The sequence below is a fragment of the Daucus carota genome, chromosome 5 (genome assembly GCF_001625215.2).
Source record: "Daucus carota subsp. sativus chromosome 5, DH1 v3.0, whole genome shotgun sequence".
NCBI lineage: Eukaryota > Viridiplantae > Streptophyta > Magnoliopsida > Apiales > Apiaceae > Daucus > Daucus carota.
This window is the reverse complement of record NC_030385.2, coordinates 43,516,865-43,534,511: the sequence shown is the minus strand read 5'-3', so window position 1 is coordinate 43,534,511 and position 17,647 is coordinate 43,516,865. Positions and strand designations below refer to the sequence as shown.

The 17,647-nt window shown below is 36.6% G+C and overlaps 2 protein-coding genes across 43 annotated transcripts; one reads left to right on the top strand and one right to left on the bottom strand.

The window, feature by feature from the left end:
* The first annotated feature begins 202 nt into the window (after nucleotides 1-202).
* LOC108220996 (oligopeptide transporter 4-like) lies at nucleotides 203-4,696 on the top strand. The gene is made up of 6 exons (XM_017394898.2): nucleotides 203-834; nucleotides 1,081-1,178; nucleotides 2,585-3,184; nucleotides 3,268-3,520; nucleotides 3,612-3,794; nucleotides 3,879-4,696. The coding sequence occupies exons 1-6, from the start codon at nucleotides 316-318 to the stop codon at nucleotides 4,494-4,496; spliced, it is 2,271 nt and encodes a 756-aa protein (XP_017250387.1). The 5' UTR covers nucleotides 203-315; the 3' UTR covers nucleotides 4,497-4,696.
* A 334-nt stretch (nucleotides 4,697-5,030) lies between these two features.
* On the bottom strand, nucleotides 5,031-17,512 carry LOC108220110 (pentatricopeptide repeat-containing protein At1g09900). 42 transcript variants are annotated; one of them, XM_064093244.1, is made up of 6 exons: nucleotides 16,765-17,512; nucleotides 14,736-16,658; nucleotides 11,300-13,642; nucleotides 10,660-11,193; nucleotides 9,271-9,478; nucleotides 5,031-8,160 (listed from the first exon to the last, which is right to left on the bottom strand). In XM_064093244.1, the coding sequence occupies exon 6, from the start codon at nucleotides 7,073-7,075 to the stop codon at nucleotides 5,219-5,221; it is 1,857 nt and encodes a 618-aa protein (XP_063949314.1). In that variant the 5' UTR covers nucleotides 7,076-8,160; nucleotides 9,271-9,478; nucleotides 10,660-11,193; nucleotides 11,300-13,642; nucleotides 14,736-16,658; nucleotides 16,765-17,512; the 3' UTR covers nucleotides 5,031-5,218. The 42 variants fall into 42 exon arrangements, with proteins under 42 accessions (XP_063949314.1, XP_063949317.1, XP_063949322.1 ...); XM_064093247.1 differs by having other exon boundaries at nucleotides 10,890-11,193; XM_064093252.1 differs by having other exon boundaries at nucleotides 9,271-9,416; nucleotides 10,890-11,193.
* Between the last annotated feature and the right edge of the window lie 135 nt (nucleotides 17,513-17,647).

Genomic DNA, 17,647 nt, shown 5'->3' with positions numbered 1-17,647 from the left:
TACATACCATAAGTACTCAGTATTTCTGTTTAGGGTAGGGTTTGAGGAAGTTATAAAATGTAAACAGTCCTGCTAAAGACGATTTCCATGAAGACCACCGACTTAATGCACAATAATCAAAAAGGTGTGTGATACAATATTAGTCTTCATTGCTATATGAAATTGAAACAAGAGTTTGAACACAAAATTTTCTGATTATAGAGTTAAAGCTGGATTCCACATAATATATTAATATGTACATGCTATATATACAGGCACAGAGGTGCACTTTCTTCAAACAAAAGTCTCACATTCTCCAAAACTAGGAACAAAACCATGGAGGTTGAAACACCAGTGAGCACAACTATTCTAAACAATGGTGATATCCCAGATAAAGAAGAAGATGATGAGATATCACCTATAGAGCAAGTCCTCTTAACCGTGCCCACAACAGACGACCCGACCCTACCCGTATGGACTTTCCGGATGTGGGTCTTGGGCTTAATCTCCTGTGTCATGCTCTCTTTTCTTAACCAGTTCTTTTCTTACAGGAGAGAGCCACTCATCATATCTCAGATCACCGTCCAGGTGGCCACGCTGCCCATCGGACGGTTCATGGCGGCCGTCATACCCATGACTCAGTTCCGGATACCCGGGTTCGGGTCGAGGGTGTTCTCGTTGAACCCGGGTCCGTTTAACATGAAGGAGCATGTGCTTATTACGATATTTGCTAATGCTGGGAGTGCTTTTGGGAATGGCTCGGCTTATGCTGTGGGGATTGTGAATATTATCGAAGCTTTTTATCAGAGGAAGATTCATTTTATGGCTGCATGGCTTCTTATTATCACTACTCAGGTTTTGAATACTAATCCTCTCGAGTTTATTTAATTTTTTTGTTATTTCCGAGTCTGTGAACAGAGCGAGAGAGATAATATTTGAAGCGAGAGAGATAATATTTGACTGTTCGGATGCTTTGCTAACATAAGTATAGTTCTGCATGCGGAATGCGATTGCTTAGATAAAAATCTCATGATTATTCTGTTATTGGTATGAGTAACGTTAACATTTAGCTCACGAATAATTTGACTCGATTTTCAACAGGTATTGGGATATGGATGGGCGGGTTTACTGAGGAAATATGTGGTGGAACCAGCACACATGTGGTGGCCTAACACTCTTGTCCAAATCTCGCTATTCCGGTACGCTGCAATTTATCTGTCGTTTATATGAAACCCCGGTACGCTGCAATTTATCTGTCGTTTATATGAAACCCTAGCATTTTGTAATATGATGCATTCTTGTTATGATCGTTTTCTATGAGAAAGATAATGGGGTCAGAGTACGTTAAAAATGTTGTTGCAGTAACAAGGCTATAATTCAAATTATGTACATATACTAATTTACATAATAATATTAATAATAGTCATCGTCATATATAGATAAGTAAACATAAGCATGTGCAATTTCCTGCGGCGTGGAAGAAAAATTAATTGAACTGTGTGCCATGGCCCATGTTAGCACAGGCCACAGAGCCAGTTACCAGTGTTCCAGCTGATTCCTAGTAGGGCTAGCCACATGTAGTGGTCCATCATGAGTCTTGAGTATACGTATCATCAGCACTGTTGTTAAAGAGAAGTTTTAGACAATTGTAGCAGATCGATAATATCCATTTTGTCCAACTTGTCAATGCCATGTAGCTTACATTCACTAACAAGTTTAAAACTAATTAATACTATAAGATAATAATCTTGGTAAATCCGTTTCCTGGACAAATTTGAAATTAATATAATATAATGATCTTGAAAAATGCGTTTCCTTAATATTTTAAAATTTTAATTATATAAGTTTATTGCCGTCATTTCTATTAGAGGCCGTTTGGGTAGACTTAAAATAATGACTTATAATTTATACTCCCTCCGTCCTAGCAGCTTGTACGTTCACTGTTTGCATGTATTTTGAGACTCGTACTTCCATAACGTTTTTTTAATAAAAGTTTAAAAAATCAAACGTTTATTCTGGAGAAAAAATTTAAAAAAAAAATTATGAAATTATATTTTATAAGAGTCTCAAAATACGTGTCAGAAAATAACGTATCTAATATGTTCGGTATGGTCTTTCTAATGTGTGCCTAAGGGCACACAATAAACACTAACTTTCATGAAAATAACTTGTTTTTATTGGTGGAATTGGTGTGCATGCAGGGACATCAACATTTATTATTCATCCAACAATCAAAGCTTACAAAGTTACAATTCACATGAAAGCTAGTGATTATTGTGTGCATTTTTAGTAAAGTTATTTTTATTGGTGAAATTCTATGAATGATGGGATCTATAACATTTATTATTCATCTACTAATCAAAATGTATCATTATCATGAGAGTTAGTGACCATACCTTTGGACACACCAGATTTTTTTTTTTTTCGTTTGTTTTAAAATGCTTAGTGCTCTAAATATTTTGGTGTTCTTATTTTTTTTGAAACTAAATATTTTGGTGTATTCATGAATCTCGCAAAACTTTAATTTGGAAACATAAAACTGAAGCAACTATGTCAGAATAACTTAAAGTTCCTGACATATATTACTGGAACTCAATTTTCACAGCGCACTGCACGAGCGAGATGATGCAGAACTCCTCAAAGAAAACGGCGAGGCTCCCCGTCCAGGAATCTCACGTTCAAAATTCTTCGTGATCGCGCTAGGTTGCAGTTTCTGCTGGTACCTGGTCCCTAACTACTTGTTCCAGACACTGCAAAGCGTCTCATGGGTGTGCTGGGCTTATCCCAACTCTGTAACAGCGCACCAGCTTGGTTCGGGTTTCAGTGGTCTAGGAATCGGAGCGTTTACTCTGGATTGGTCCGCGGTGGCATCCTACTTGGGGAGTCCTCTCATTACTCCGTTCTTTGCCATTGTCAATGTTTTCATCGGCTATACATTGTTTGTCTATGTTGTCATTCCTCTGTCGTACTGGGGACTTAATGCCTACAGTGCCCAGACGTTTCCTATTTTCTCGTCGCAGTTGTTCACTGGAGAAGGTCAGTTGTATAACATAACTAAAATTGTTGACAAGAGTTTTGAGTTGGACAAGGGGGAGTACGCGAAGCAGGGGAGAATCAATCTGAGTACTTTCTTTGCTATTGCTTATGGAATCGGATTTGCTGCCATTGCATCCACTCTTACACACGTTGGCCTTTTCTACGGAAGGTAACTTGTGTTCTTGTTGCTACTAAACTCGTATTTATTTTCTCCTGGATTATCTGTTTGACACAAGTTGAATGCATTACTAGGGAGATTTATGCTCGTTACCGAGCTTCTAGGAAGGAGAAAATGGATGTTCACACAAGACTAATGAAGAACTACGAAGATATTCCTTCGTGGTGGTTTCACGTGCTTCTTGCTGTGACATTGCTCGTCTCTCTCTCGCTCACTGTCTTTATGAAGAAAGACATCCAGATGCCTTATTGGGGTCTTATCTTTGCCGCTTTCTTAGCTTTCATGTTCACCCTTCCGATTAGCATAATTACTGCAACTACTAACCAGGTATTCTACAACTTCGTTTTATACAGCATGTCAAATAGGTTCGTAAGAATAACATTTGTACTTGAAACTTCTCGTGCTTGTTTATGCCTAGACACCGGGTCTGAATATCATCACTGAGTATATAATGGGGCTGATTTATGTCGGAAGGCCAATAGCCAATGTCTGTTTCAAGACGTATGGATATATGAGCATGACTCAAGCAATCTCCTTCCTAAGCGATTTCAAGTTGGGTCACTACATGAAGATCCCTCCACGGTCCATGTTCCTAGTTCAGGTGTGTTCATATTCTATCTGCATAAGATGTCTGTTACTCTTGAATGTATCATAGTAGGTTTCTTACAGTATTCTTGCCTACTAGTTCCTCGGAACAATTATAGCAGGAACTGTTAATCTAAGTGTAGCATGGTGGTTATTGCACTCAATTGACCACATATGTCAAATAGATAAACTTCCATCAAACAGCCCGTGGATATGTCCCAACGATCGTGTCTTCTTTGATGCATCTGTAATCTGGGGACTGGTAGGCCCCAGGCGGATCTTCGGACCTTATGGCAACTACGGAGCACTCAATTGGTTCTTCCTAGGAGGACTTATGGGACCTGTTATAGTATGGATATTTCACAAGGCATTCCCTAAGCAAACCTGGATCCCTCTCATCAATCTTCCAGTCCTCCTCGGTGCAACTGCTGCAATGCCGCCTGCCACAGCATTGAACTACAATTCTTGGATTCTAATTGGTACAATCTTTAACTTCTTCGTGTTCAGATATAGAAAGAAATGGTGGCAGAAGTATAACTACATTCTCTCGGCTGCTCTCGATGCTGGGGTGGCTTTTATGGCGGTTCTGCTATACTTCAGCGTAAATATGGAGGGGAGGGGAATATACTGGTGGGGTACGGATAACCCGGAGCACTGCGATTTGGCTACTTGTCCAACGGCCAAGGGTGTAATTGTGGATGGTTGTCCTACTTTTTGATGTAATCTACAACCAAACCACAGTATTTTCTATGATCTCAATCTCACAAGTCATAATAGAAGTGGTTTTGAGAAGTCAAGAAGACGGTTGTATACATATGCTTCAGAATTATGATACTACAACTGTAGCTATTGTTTCCCAGTCAGTGACCTTGTATTTGTGCTTTTTCCGATTGCAATTGATGTGTCATTTGCCTCTGTCCGATGATTTTGGTTGGTTTTTATACATACATCAGCTCTTAAGTGCTTCCTAGAGGCAGAATCGGGGAAAATTACCGTAATCAATAAGAAGATTCCTAATAACATCAAAGCTAAGTAATATGCTCACCATAGTCCCTAGAACAAGAGATACATTTCAAATCAGATAGTCTGCAACAAATTGAAGATACTCTTCTGCTGTTTAAGCCTTCTAGAGGGACTACAATAACAGAACTTAAGTTTTCGGTAATAGTCAAGTAAGAGTAGCTTTTAACTTTTGGCTAAAAGAAAAAAAGAGTAGCTTTTAACTAGAGAGCAAATATAGGAATACAAAACAATTATAAGTGTACTTTTAACATTGATAATGACAAATATGAACACATTAAATTACGTATATCAAATCCTGAGATAAAACTGAAGAAGGTGGTTAACAAAATTGATTTTTGCCTTGGCTGTTGCAACACAACCAATTAGCTTGCTGTATATCCAAGAGAAAGTGACATGGTCAAAGCAAAGTATTTAAATCTAAATCCTGACTAGAACCTGCGGTGCAGAACTTCTCCTCACGACTCCCATGGAGCACAACTCGTTTAAAATTTCCAGTGCTTCCTTGGCTAGTCCTTCAAAAGCTAAACCTTCAACAAGAATAGTGTAAGTAGCTTCAGTAGGTTTACATCCTTTCGCTACCATATTAACTAGGAAGTCAATGGCACGATCAGTTCTTCGTGCCTTACAGAGCCCAAGCATGATAGAATTGTAGGTAACAGCATTAGGTCTGATTCCCAGTTCTTCCAAGTCACGAAAGAATTTAATGGCCTCCTCAATCTTTCCTTCTCTGCTAAGCCCTCCCAGAAGTGAAGAATATGTAATTATATCAGGCTTAAGATTCTTTTCTCGCATTTCATCTAACAGGGTAATAGCAGATTCTGTTTTCCCCATTTTTGCTAGCCCATCGATCACAGTATTGTAAGTGATCAAAACTGGCGAGCAACCTTTGCTACTTAGCTGATTAAGTATCTCGACTGCGATATCAACTTTTCCATCTTTGCATAAAGCAGTTAGCATGGTATTATAGGTCACAATATCAGGGTAACACCCTCGAGACACCATAATCTCTAAATATTCAATTGCCCTGTCCATCTTCTTCTCTTGGCAGAATCCATGAATCAAAGGATTATAACTTAACGAATTAGGAGTGCATCCATGCTGAGGCATCCTCTCCAATATATCAATCGCTCGACCCAATAATCCTTTCCTACATAAGAAATTAATCAATATGTTGAAGGTAACAACACTAGGAGAAAACCCTTTGCGAACCATCTCAGTCAAAAGTTTCTCAGCATCCATCCACCTACCAGTACTACACATGCTACGCAGAATTATATTATATGTTATCACGTTTGGCTGGCAACCATGTGATGGCATATTGTCCAAGAATTTTATTGCTTCATTCAACCGCCCTTCCTTGCATATACCATTGATTAGGACATTATAAGTAACAACATCCGGTTTACAGCCTTTACTCCTCATTTCATCCAACAGCTTCATTCCTTGACCTACCCCAACTTCCTTACAAGTAGCTTCAATCAGAATCGTGTACGTTATCACATCAGGATAACACTCCCTCTGTAACTGCCTTTGAAGAACTTCCATTGCCTGTTTCAATTTCCCACTATCACATAAACTGCGCAAGATGGTATTATAAGTAACAACATCCGGAGCAACACTCATCCGATCCAAGATCTCCAATGCATCATCAATCTCTCCCACCTTACAGTACCCCCTAATCAACACATTGTAAGTAATAACATCAGGAACAGCACCCGATTCCTCAATAATTTCCAAAACCCTAGTAGCTTTCTTAGTATTCCGAAGTCGACAAAACCCACGAATCATACTGGTACAATGCACAATATCAGGAATATCACCTCTATAAACCATGTTCTCTAGAAACCTAAACGCCTCCTCCAACTGCCCATTTCTAACCAGTCTCCGAAGATTATTATTACTCTCGTATTCCTCAAAATTCCGCGAAGCATAATACTGACTCGAATTAGAACTCGAACCACCCCCATTCTTAAAATCAAGATTAGACACATGCCCATTTGAGCTCAAACTCTCAGACTTGAGAATAGCACATACCGAACTCCCCCTTTTCTTTCGAAAACCCTCCTTTCTCCCCCACCCATTACACTTTTCACCAGAAAGAACAAGAAAACATGACTTGTCCTCATCAAACACTCTCACTGAACCAATTGTAAAACAAGCTCTTACACTAACTTTAGACCCTAAAGGTTGAATCTTTCTACTATTTTCTCTACAATCAGACTGAAATAAGCAAAACCCTTCAAGGTTTTGCTGTACAGGCACAACTAAATCCATAATCTCAACACTCTAGCCTTATTGTATGAAAATTATTCCAAAAAGTTCAACACTTTATACTAAACATGCTCAAGAACACATACAAAATAGAGCAAATATGTGTGGATTAGAAAGCTCACTGTTTGATAAATTGCTGCTGAGGGAACACGGCTTTGGAGACCTGTGTAAGAGAGTTGGCTGTATATATTGCAGCAGCTTATCCTCAAGCGAAACAGATTTTAACCAAGATATTTGTACTGATTTTGTGAAAATAGAAAGATAAAAAAATATTTGTACTGTATATATCAGTGAATATATGTAATGGCCACTGATGGGCTAATGAAAATGTGAAAGTTCAATTATGGGCTTTCTTGGAGGCCCAAGTACTAACAAAGAAAGTGTTTAGGTAAAGGAAAAATATGCCTTTTTGTTCTGGTAAATCCGGTCCAGTTTGAAATCAAGTTTGTATTTTAACCAAATTATAGAAAATTAAAAGTTGAATAAAAGATTGAAAATTTTAGAAGTATTTTAATTTTTGTAAAATTAAATTTTTATTAATAGCCGTGATCGTAGAAATTAAAAATGAAACTAGTGTTGATTCAGAATTTATCAGAATTTTTTTAAATAGACTAGAAATTTTAGTCAAATTAGTAGATAAAATCGATAATTTTGAAAAATCAGATATTTTTAAAATAACAGTTGGTAACTGTGACATCCCTCAGATCCGGGGGTCTGGATCTGGTGCCACGTGGACAAAAATCAATTTAAACCTGTATTTCCGGAAGAAGGTAAAACATATATTTCAAAATCTGGATTTTTAAAAGAGATTTAAATCAAAATCACTTTGACCCCCTAACAACAGGATCGCAAATAGGTTACAGCATTGAAACCAGAACCCAAACTATAAAATCTTTTTACAACTTAAACTACGTTATCAGCTAAACTTCGGTAAGAAGGATAACTGATAACCAATAAATAAAAACCATCTACAACTGAATTGAAATAATTCAACTCTAACCATACTAGTCTCGCAGCCACCTCCCTAGCAGTCTCGCCTAGCATTACTCTTACGCGCAGCTTACCCAGGTGACCACCTTAATCCTTAGCTGCAAGGGTTAGAAATAATAGCAAGAGTGAGCAATGCTCAGCAAGTATAACACTAAATTTTTAACAATGCCATACTATCTGAATTAAATCAAATATTTGTAACAGAGATTCAGTTCTAGGTTCCCCTCAAATTAATTGAAGTTCAATTACATACTGCCACCCTTTTTTATAAAAATTTCGATTACAATGGGTCCAAGCTATTCTTTTATCAGAATATAGTCCATTTATAAGAATATTTAATTATTAACTTCCTTTCAACTCATCTGACAATACGGGTGATCAGCCACGTAAAGTCCTCCGTCTCGGGCACTGGATCTAAGTCCCACCGACGACGGATCGTTCCGGGCACTGGATCTAAGTCCCACCGGTAACGACACTAGGGTACCCACTAGGCATCTAATTGGCCTCAACAGTTGGACTAGGTTTACTAGCCTCTTACGCTAACTTTTACAGTTCCCAAGACAATAGAATCCTTATCCCGGGCCTCGGACATAACATCCTCCCGGTGACCATTATTGGTGTCCCGGGCCCCGGACATAAAGTCCTCCCGGTGACAATTATTGGTGCCCCGGGCCCCGGACATAAAGTCCTCCCGGTGACAATTATTGGTGCCCCGGGCCTCGGACATAAAGTCCTCCCGGTGACAATTATTGGTATACACAATAGGCATCTTGCTCGCTTTTCTGATTGGCTATTCACTAGCCCCGGCTATTCACTAGCCCCGGCTATTCACTAGCCCTCGGCTATTCACTAGCCCTTCACCATATGTATTTATTTCTTTCGCAACCATATATATATTTATTCAAAAACTCTTCTTTTCTTATTTCAAATCAGCACCATATAACTCAATGTAACCAAGTAGCTATCTCAGCTATCAAGAACATAATATATGTCTAGCAATGTTGTCAACTGCAGATCTAACAATAGAAATATTTAACTTATCTTTAATCACACGAGAAAGATAACAATGCTTGCCCTTTCAATATAAATGCAGAATAGAATTACTTGCAGTAATTACAAGTTGAGAATAGAAATACTTGCTAACTGCAAGGGAAAGATAGATAGAAGTACTTGCTCTTTAAATAAAAGAGAAGAATAGAAATACTTGCCTCTAATTGCAAGAGAAAGTTAGAATTACTTGCCTCAACTCCGATGTCTAGCCACGATTCTAATAGCACTACATTGCACAACCATATCTTTCTAAGTAGCTTCCGACAATATTCTTTCTACGTCTTGTCTTCTCAGATATTTCTTGCTTCAAGTTGCAACACCATCAAATTAATAATGAACATTTTCGATACACACGTCTTGATTATTCTACACGATAGTAGGATAATATCTAAGTCTTCGGATTAGAAGAACTAGCTGATTCTAAATATTATAAGAATCACGAACATCTACCCTTCGCATATCCATATATAATAAACATGAATATATACAGATATCCACATAGCAATATATACACATTGGATCAGTCAACACATAATCACATAATCAATAAACAATCGATAGATATTCCAGTTCAAATAGAATATACTGCCATCAAGTATCAATTATTTAGTAATAAATAAACACCTTAATTTCTAATAAAAATTCGGCAACATCTCCTCTGTTTATAGGCTTATCCACCTGTTTTCAATACCAACAACCAGCCAATACTATTTCCAACACATGAATTATAATATAAAAAGATGTCTTGACTTGCAGTAAACACATAAGAAAATCTTTCCGCACGATTGCTTGTTCACTATACACAAAATACATTTAATAAGATATACAAGGCCAACTGAGCCAATCAATTAATAATCAATCGTATGCAATTAATCAAGTATAACTTCATATTATGCACCAACAAAGAAAGAAAACTAGAGCAAATAGTTTAAATAGCCCTTACTCTATGATTTTTAATAAATTGAAAATTTATCGATATAATACGAAATTTTTATGAGACACTCCTACACATTATTCCAACCTACAGTAAAATTTTCAGAAAGAAACTCCAAGCTTAAAGCAGTAAAACAGGCATGTCAATTAGGCACCAGAAACTGTCTTGAAAAACCAGCCCGACGCTAAGATTTTTTAATAAATAGAAAAATTGGTCTGATTGTATAAAATTTTAACAGCACATTCCAGACTCCAATATCAAACTCCATTAAAATTTTCATAAGTAAATACCAAGTTAAAGGTAGCAAAACAGGGCCTGGAACAGGACAAACCTGCCCAGAATTTTCTGCGCACCTCGCACTAAAACATACATCTCTTTTAGCTCGTTTAATGAAATTTCGAAATTCTTTTTCGTACTTGATCTAGACTTCAAGTAGCACATTATTACATAAAGATTAAGCACATAACTGAACTCAATTAACCCAGAATTATACTGCAAAATAGACCAGCGACGGCCAAAACTTTCTAAGTCAAGTATGAATAATTCTAAATCTTTAATTCACTACTTAAACTCTTAAAATACCACCCCAAAAACATTATCAGCATACTCGTACCCATATTTTCAATCTCATACACTCTCTTCTCCATCCAACCCTCCTTCCATCAGTTTCCATCACACCAGTCCCATAGACTGCCTAATCAATAGCCTTAGATCAGCCTTCTTATTCAATTTCAATTAACACCCGCACCTGCCCTGCTAACACCTCCGACAAACCAACACGGTATTTACACCCACATAAATCACACAACCTACTAGAACACACACAGAAGCGACAACACATACCTTTAGGCTGTTATACACACCTGTACAAACATCACAGCCACGTACCAGCAGCCTCTCCCAACCCCCTGCTTTGTTTACACACAAAGTAACTATTTACACACATAAACTAGTACACCTGTACAGGGCAGTTATACACACCACCCACACAACAGGACACACGCACACAATCTTCCGCAGCCCTCTGTAGTAGCTCCATCTATTCCCCTCTATACACCCCAAGCTCACCCTACGCAACAGCTCCCTCCGCTCACCTCTATCAGCGGCGAAACAAATCACCGCCATCACCGATTCAACCACACCACCCCTGATTACAAGCCCAAACGAACAAACACAATCAAGTATATAGGTGTATTTATATAAATAGATAGGGAGATACCAAAAGAAGTTGACAAGAATCGAGAGTTGATTACTTGTTTTCGCGCGCGTAACCATCTCTGCACCCCAATCCCTAATTCCCAAACTCTGTTGCTCCCCCAATTTCAATTGCTGTGTGTATATCCTCTATTTGTTTTCTAAATAGAACTATTTATATTTTAACAAAATTCACACCCACAATTCAATAAATAAGCTATTTTAACAATTTGGGGCTAAAAATATCTTCCAAATTTAAACATAAAAGTTTATAAAAATTTTAATTATCCCGAATACAGAATAATTGCAAATATAATATTTTTACAACCTTTTTCTACTTTTACAAATAATGCTCAAAATCATTGTTAATTAACAAATAATTAATACAATTATCTGCAACTTTCAAATATTTCTGAATCCGACAGAAATATAGAAATACTAATGTTTGTATATTTTAGTAATTTAAATCGGATTAAATCATTAGGCTCAAATAAAACAAGCTTTGATTTCAAAATCAAAGGATAAATTTGATTTATTAAAAAGGATACAATAATTCAAAATTCTGAACTAATTGCTCACACAAACAAAATAACCAAATAAGAAGCACATTTAACATGTACCACACTTAAATCATATAATTGCAAAAAAAAACTTTTCAAGCTACACCTGAAAATACTATCCACATAATATTTCAAATAATAAAATTCTCGATATTTCACTGGACTGGGAATAAAATATAAAAATTTTATTCCTCATCTTTTAGAAAATCATAAAATAAAATATTTCGAAAAATCCGGATTATCACAATCTACCCCCCTTAAAAGGATTCCGTCCTCGGAATCAACGGAGAGAAGACTAAAACGTAATATTTCTTTATTCTTTAGTACCGTTTCCTCCTGATAGAATGTTGCGTATCTAAATGAGGACAGGGAGTCATTGTGTCCCCTATAATTAGAGTTGTTCATCTCAGTTAGAGTAGAAAAATATAAAAGGGTTCATAATTAACTTAACAATGGTTGCCTTTAATTGGAGAAAAGTTTCATGCGCACCTGGGGTTCAAATAGGGAATAGATTCCAAATGTGCTGAATTCGAAAGAAAAGTGATCAGAAATGATACCACAAGCACTGGCATCATTCTATAATTTCAAGAGTGAAAAATATACTCTTAAAGAGAAATATTCTCTTTAATGAACGTCTCGCTGAAAGAGATGTTAAAACAATCACTGATAGAGAAATAATCAATTTAATCAGTCAATTGAAGAAGGTATTGCCAAGATTCTCACAAGTGTCTTCTTACTTGATTCCTCTGATGGCTTATCTTGATTCCAAGAATTCTTTTCAGCACTCTTGGTGATCGCTTGCATATATTATCGTTGACTTATAATAGTCTCTATAGATTCCGTCACCGATATCCATGTTAGTAGGTCCTATCGAGCTTGGTGTTGTCAGAAGTCATGTCCAGCTTTATACAATCGGCCTTGTAGAGCGTTGACGCTCAAACCTACTTATAGGTACTATATCAAATAATCTAACATGGATTCTACATAAATTCTCAATTTGAGAACTACACTCCTGACTTCTCATCACCAATCTCATACTCATCTACCAAATCCATATGTCTCTATAAGAAACAATAGATAACCCTCTATCCAACCCTCTAGGAATGGTAGAGATGATAAGGAACATTCTAGGTTAGACATGTCAATCCACAAGTCTAGCGGACACTGATTACTCAGAAAGTCATCCTCAAGCTCTAGAAGATTGGAAGCTAAAGGTATGCTATCATGTCTCTCCCGATATCCAACTCATTAGTTCTAGAGTTAGGAACTATGATATACCAAATGATTACTCAGAATCAATATTCTAACTCCATCTCAGTTCCATAGACAAATACTATATCCAATAGTCTCAACTTGCCTCTATATGAGGTTCCATTAAACACATTTCTATTACAATCTATATTCTGATTTCAATAACTTATAACCTACAGCTCTGATACCAACTGTGACATCCCTCAGATCCAGGGGTCTGGATCTGGTGCCACGTGGACAAAAATCAATTTAAACCTGTATTTCCGGAAGAAGGTAAAACATATATTTCAAAATCTGGATTTTTAAAAGAGATTTAAATCAAAATCACTTTGACCCCCTAACAACAGGATCGCAAATAGGTTACAGCATTGAAACCAGAACCCAAACTATAAAATCTTTTTACAACTTAAACTACGTTATCAGCTAAACTTCGGTAAGAAGGATAACTGATAACCAATAAATAAAAACCATCTACAACTGAATTGAAATAATTCAACTCTAACCATACTAGTCTCGCAGCCACCTCCCTAGCAGTCTCGCCTAGCATTACTCTTACGCGCAGCTTACCCAGGTGACCACCTTAATCCTTAGCTGCAAGGGTTAGAAATAATAGCAAGAGTGAGCAATGCTCAGCAAGTATAACACTAAATTTTTAACAATGCCATACTATCTGAATTAAATCAAATATTTGTAACAGAGATTCAGTTCTAGGTTCCCCTCAAATTAATTGAAGTTCAATTACATACTGCCACCCTTTTTTATAAAAATTTCGATTACAATGGGTCCAAGCTATTCTTTTATCAGAATATAGTCCATTTATAAGAATATTTAATTATTAACTTCCTTTCAACTCATCTGACAATACGGGTGATCAGCCACGTAAAGTCCTCCGTCTCGGGCACTGGATCTAAGTCCCACCGACGACGGATCGTTCCGGGCACTGGATCTAAGTCCCACCGGTAACGACACTAGGGTACCCACTAGGCATCTAATTGGCCTCAACAGTTGGACTAGGTTTACTAGCCTCTTACGCTAACTTTTACAGTTCCCAAGACAATAGAATCCTTATCCCGGGCCTCGGACATAACATCCTCCCGGTGACCATTATTGGTGTCCCGGGCCCCGGACATAAAGTCCTCCCGGTGACAATTATTGGTGCCCCGGGCCCCGGACATAAAGTCCTCCCGGTGACAATTATTGGTGCCCCGGGCCTCGGACATAAAGTCCTCCCGGTGACAATTATTGGTATACACAATAGGCATCTTGCTCGCTTTTCTGATTGGCTATTCACTAGCCCCGGCTATTCAATAGCCCTCGGCTATTCACTAGCCCTTCACCATATGTATTTATTTCTTTCGCAACCATATATATATTTATTCAAAAACTCTTCTTTTCTTATTTCAAATCACCACCATATAACTCAATGTAACCAAGTAGCTATCTCAGCTATCAAGAACATAATATATGTCTAGCAATGTTGTCAACTGCAGATCTAACAATAGAAATATTTAACTTATCTTTAATCACACGAGAAAGATAACAATGCTTGCCCTTTCAATATAAATGCAGAATAGAATTACTTGCAGTAATTACAAGTTGAGAATAGAAATACTTGCTAACTGCAAGGGAAAGATAGATAGAAGTACTTGCTCTTTAAATAAAAGAGAAGAATAGAAATACTTGCCTCTAATTGCAAGAGAAAGTTAGAATTACTTGCCTCAACTCCGATGTCTAGCCACGATTCTAATAGCACTACATTGCACAACCATATCTTTCTAAGTAGCTTCCGACAATATTCTTTCTACGTCTTGTCTTCTCAGATATTTCTTGCTTCAAGTTGCAACACCATCAAATTAATAATGAACATTCTCGATACACACGTCTTGATTATTCTACACGATAGTAGGATAATATCTAAGTCTTCGGATTAGAAGAACTAGCTGATTCTAAATATTATAAGAATCACGAACATCTACCCTTCGCATATCCATATATAATAAACATGAATATATACAGATATCCACATAGCAATATATACACATTGGATCAGTCAACACATAATCACATAATCAATAAACAATCGATAGATATTCCAGTTCAAATAGAATATACTGCCATCAAGTATCAATTATTTAGTAATAAATAAACACCTTAATTTCTAATAAAAATTCGGCAACATCTCCTCTGTTTATAGGCTTATCCACCTGTTTTCAATACCAACAACCAGCCAATACTATTTCCAACACATGAATTATAATATAAAAAGATGTCTTGACTTGCAGTAAACACATAAGAAAATCTTTCCGCACGATTGCTTGTTCACTATACACAAAATACATTTAATAAGATATACAAGGCCAACTGAGCCAATCAATTAATAATCAATCGTATGCAATTAATCAAGTATAACTTCATATTATGCACCAACAAAGAAAGAAAACTAGAGCAAATAGTTTAAATAGCCCTTACTCTATGATTTTTAATAAATTGAAAATTTATCGATATAATACGAAATTTTTATGAGACACTCCTACACATTATTCCAACCTACAGTAAAATTTTCAGAAAGAAACTCCAAGCTTAAAGCAGTAAAACAGGCATGTCAATTAGGCACCAGAAACTGTCTTGAAAAACCAGCCCGACGCTAAGATTTTTTAATAAATAGAAAAATTGGTCTGATTGTATAAAATTTTAACAGCACATTCCAGACTCCAATATCAAACTCCATTAAAATTTTCATAAGTAAATACCAAGTTAAAGGTAGCAAAACAGGGCCTGGAACAGGACAAACCTGCCCAGAATTTTCTGCGCACCTCGCACTAAAACATACATCTCTTTTAGCTCGTTTAATGAAATTTCGAAATTCTTTTTCGTACTTGATCTAGACTTCAAGTAGCACATTATTACATAAAGATTAAGCACATAACTGAACTCAATTAACCCAGAATTATACTGCAAAATAGACCAGCGACGGCCAAAACTTTCTAAGTCAAGTATGAATAATTCTAAATCTTTAATTCACTACTTAAACTCTTAAAATACCACCCCAAAAACATTATCAGCATACTCGTACCCATATTTTCAATCTCATACACTCTCTTCTCCATCCAACCCTCCTTCCATCAGTTTCCATCACACCAGTCCCATAGACTGCCTAATCAATAGCCTTAGATCAGCCTTCTTATTCAATTTCAATTAACACCCGCACCTGCCCTGCTAACACCTCCGACAAACCAACACGGTATTTACACCCACATAAATCACACAACCTACTAGAACACACACAGAAGCGACAACACATACCTTTAGGCTGTTATACACACCTGTACAAACATCACAGCCACGTACCAGCAGCCTCTCCCAACCCCCTGCTTTGTTTACACACAAAGTAACTATTTACACACATAAACTAGTACACCTGTACAGGGCAGTTATACACACCACCCACACAACAGGACACACGCACACAATCTTCCGCAGCCCTCTGTAGTAGCTCCATCTATTCCCCTCTATACACCCCAAGCTCACCCTACGCAACAGCTCCCTCCGCTCACCTCTATCAGCGGCGAAACAAATCACCGCCATGACCGATTCAACCACACCACCCCTGATTACAAGCCCAAACGAACAAACACAATCAAGTATATAGGTGTATTTATATAAATAGATAGGGAGATACCAAAAGAAGTTGACAAGAATCGAGAGTTGATTACTTGTTTTCGCGCGCGTAACCATCTCTGCACCCCAATCCCTAATTCCCAAACTCTGTTGCTCCCCCAATTTCAATTGCTGTGTGTATATCCTCTATTTGTTTTCTAAATAGAACTATTTATATTTTAACAAAATTCACACCCACAATTCAATAAATAAGCTATTTTAACAATTTGGGGCTAAAAATATCTTCCAAATTTAAACATAAAAGTTTATAAAAATTTTAATTATCCCGAATACAGAATAATTGCAAATATAATATTTTTACAACCTTTCTCTACTTTTACAAATAATGCTCAAAATCATTGTTAATTAACAAATAATTAATACAATTATCTGCAACTTTCAAATATTTCTGAATCCGACAGAAATATAGAAATACTAATGTTTGTATATTTTAGTAATTTAAATCGGATTAAATCATTAGGCTCAAATAAAACAAGCTTTGATTTCAAAATCAAAGGATAAATTTGATTTATTAAAAAGGATACAATAATTCAAAATTCTGAACTAATTGCTCACACAAACAAAATAACCAAATAAGAAGCACATTTAACATGTACCACACTTAAATCATATAATTGCAAAAAAAAACTTTTCAAGCTACACCTGAAAATACTATCCACATAATATTTCAAATAATAAAATTCTCGATATTTCACTGGACTGGGAATAAAATATAAAAATTTTATTCCTCATCTTTTAGAAAATCATAAAATAAAATATTTCGAAAAATCCGGATTATCACAGTAACACACTTTCAAAACACAGAATCTCTTTCTTTCAAAAAAAAAAACACCATATTTTCTTCGTATTATTTAAATAACACCTCTTTAAATATATTTATTTATTACATAATATTTTGAAAGGCTGAGCAACTATTTT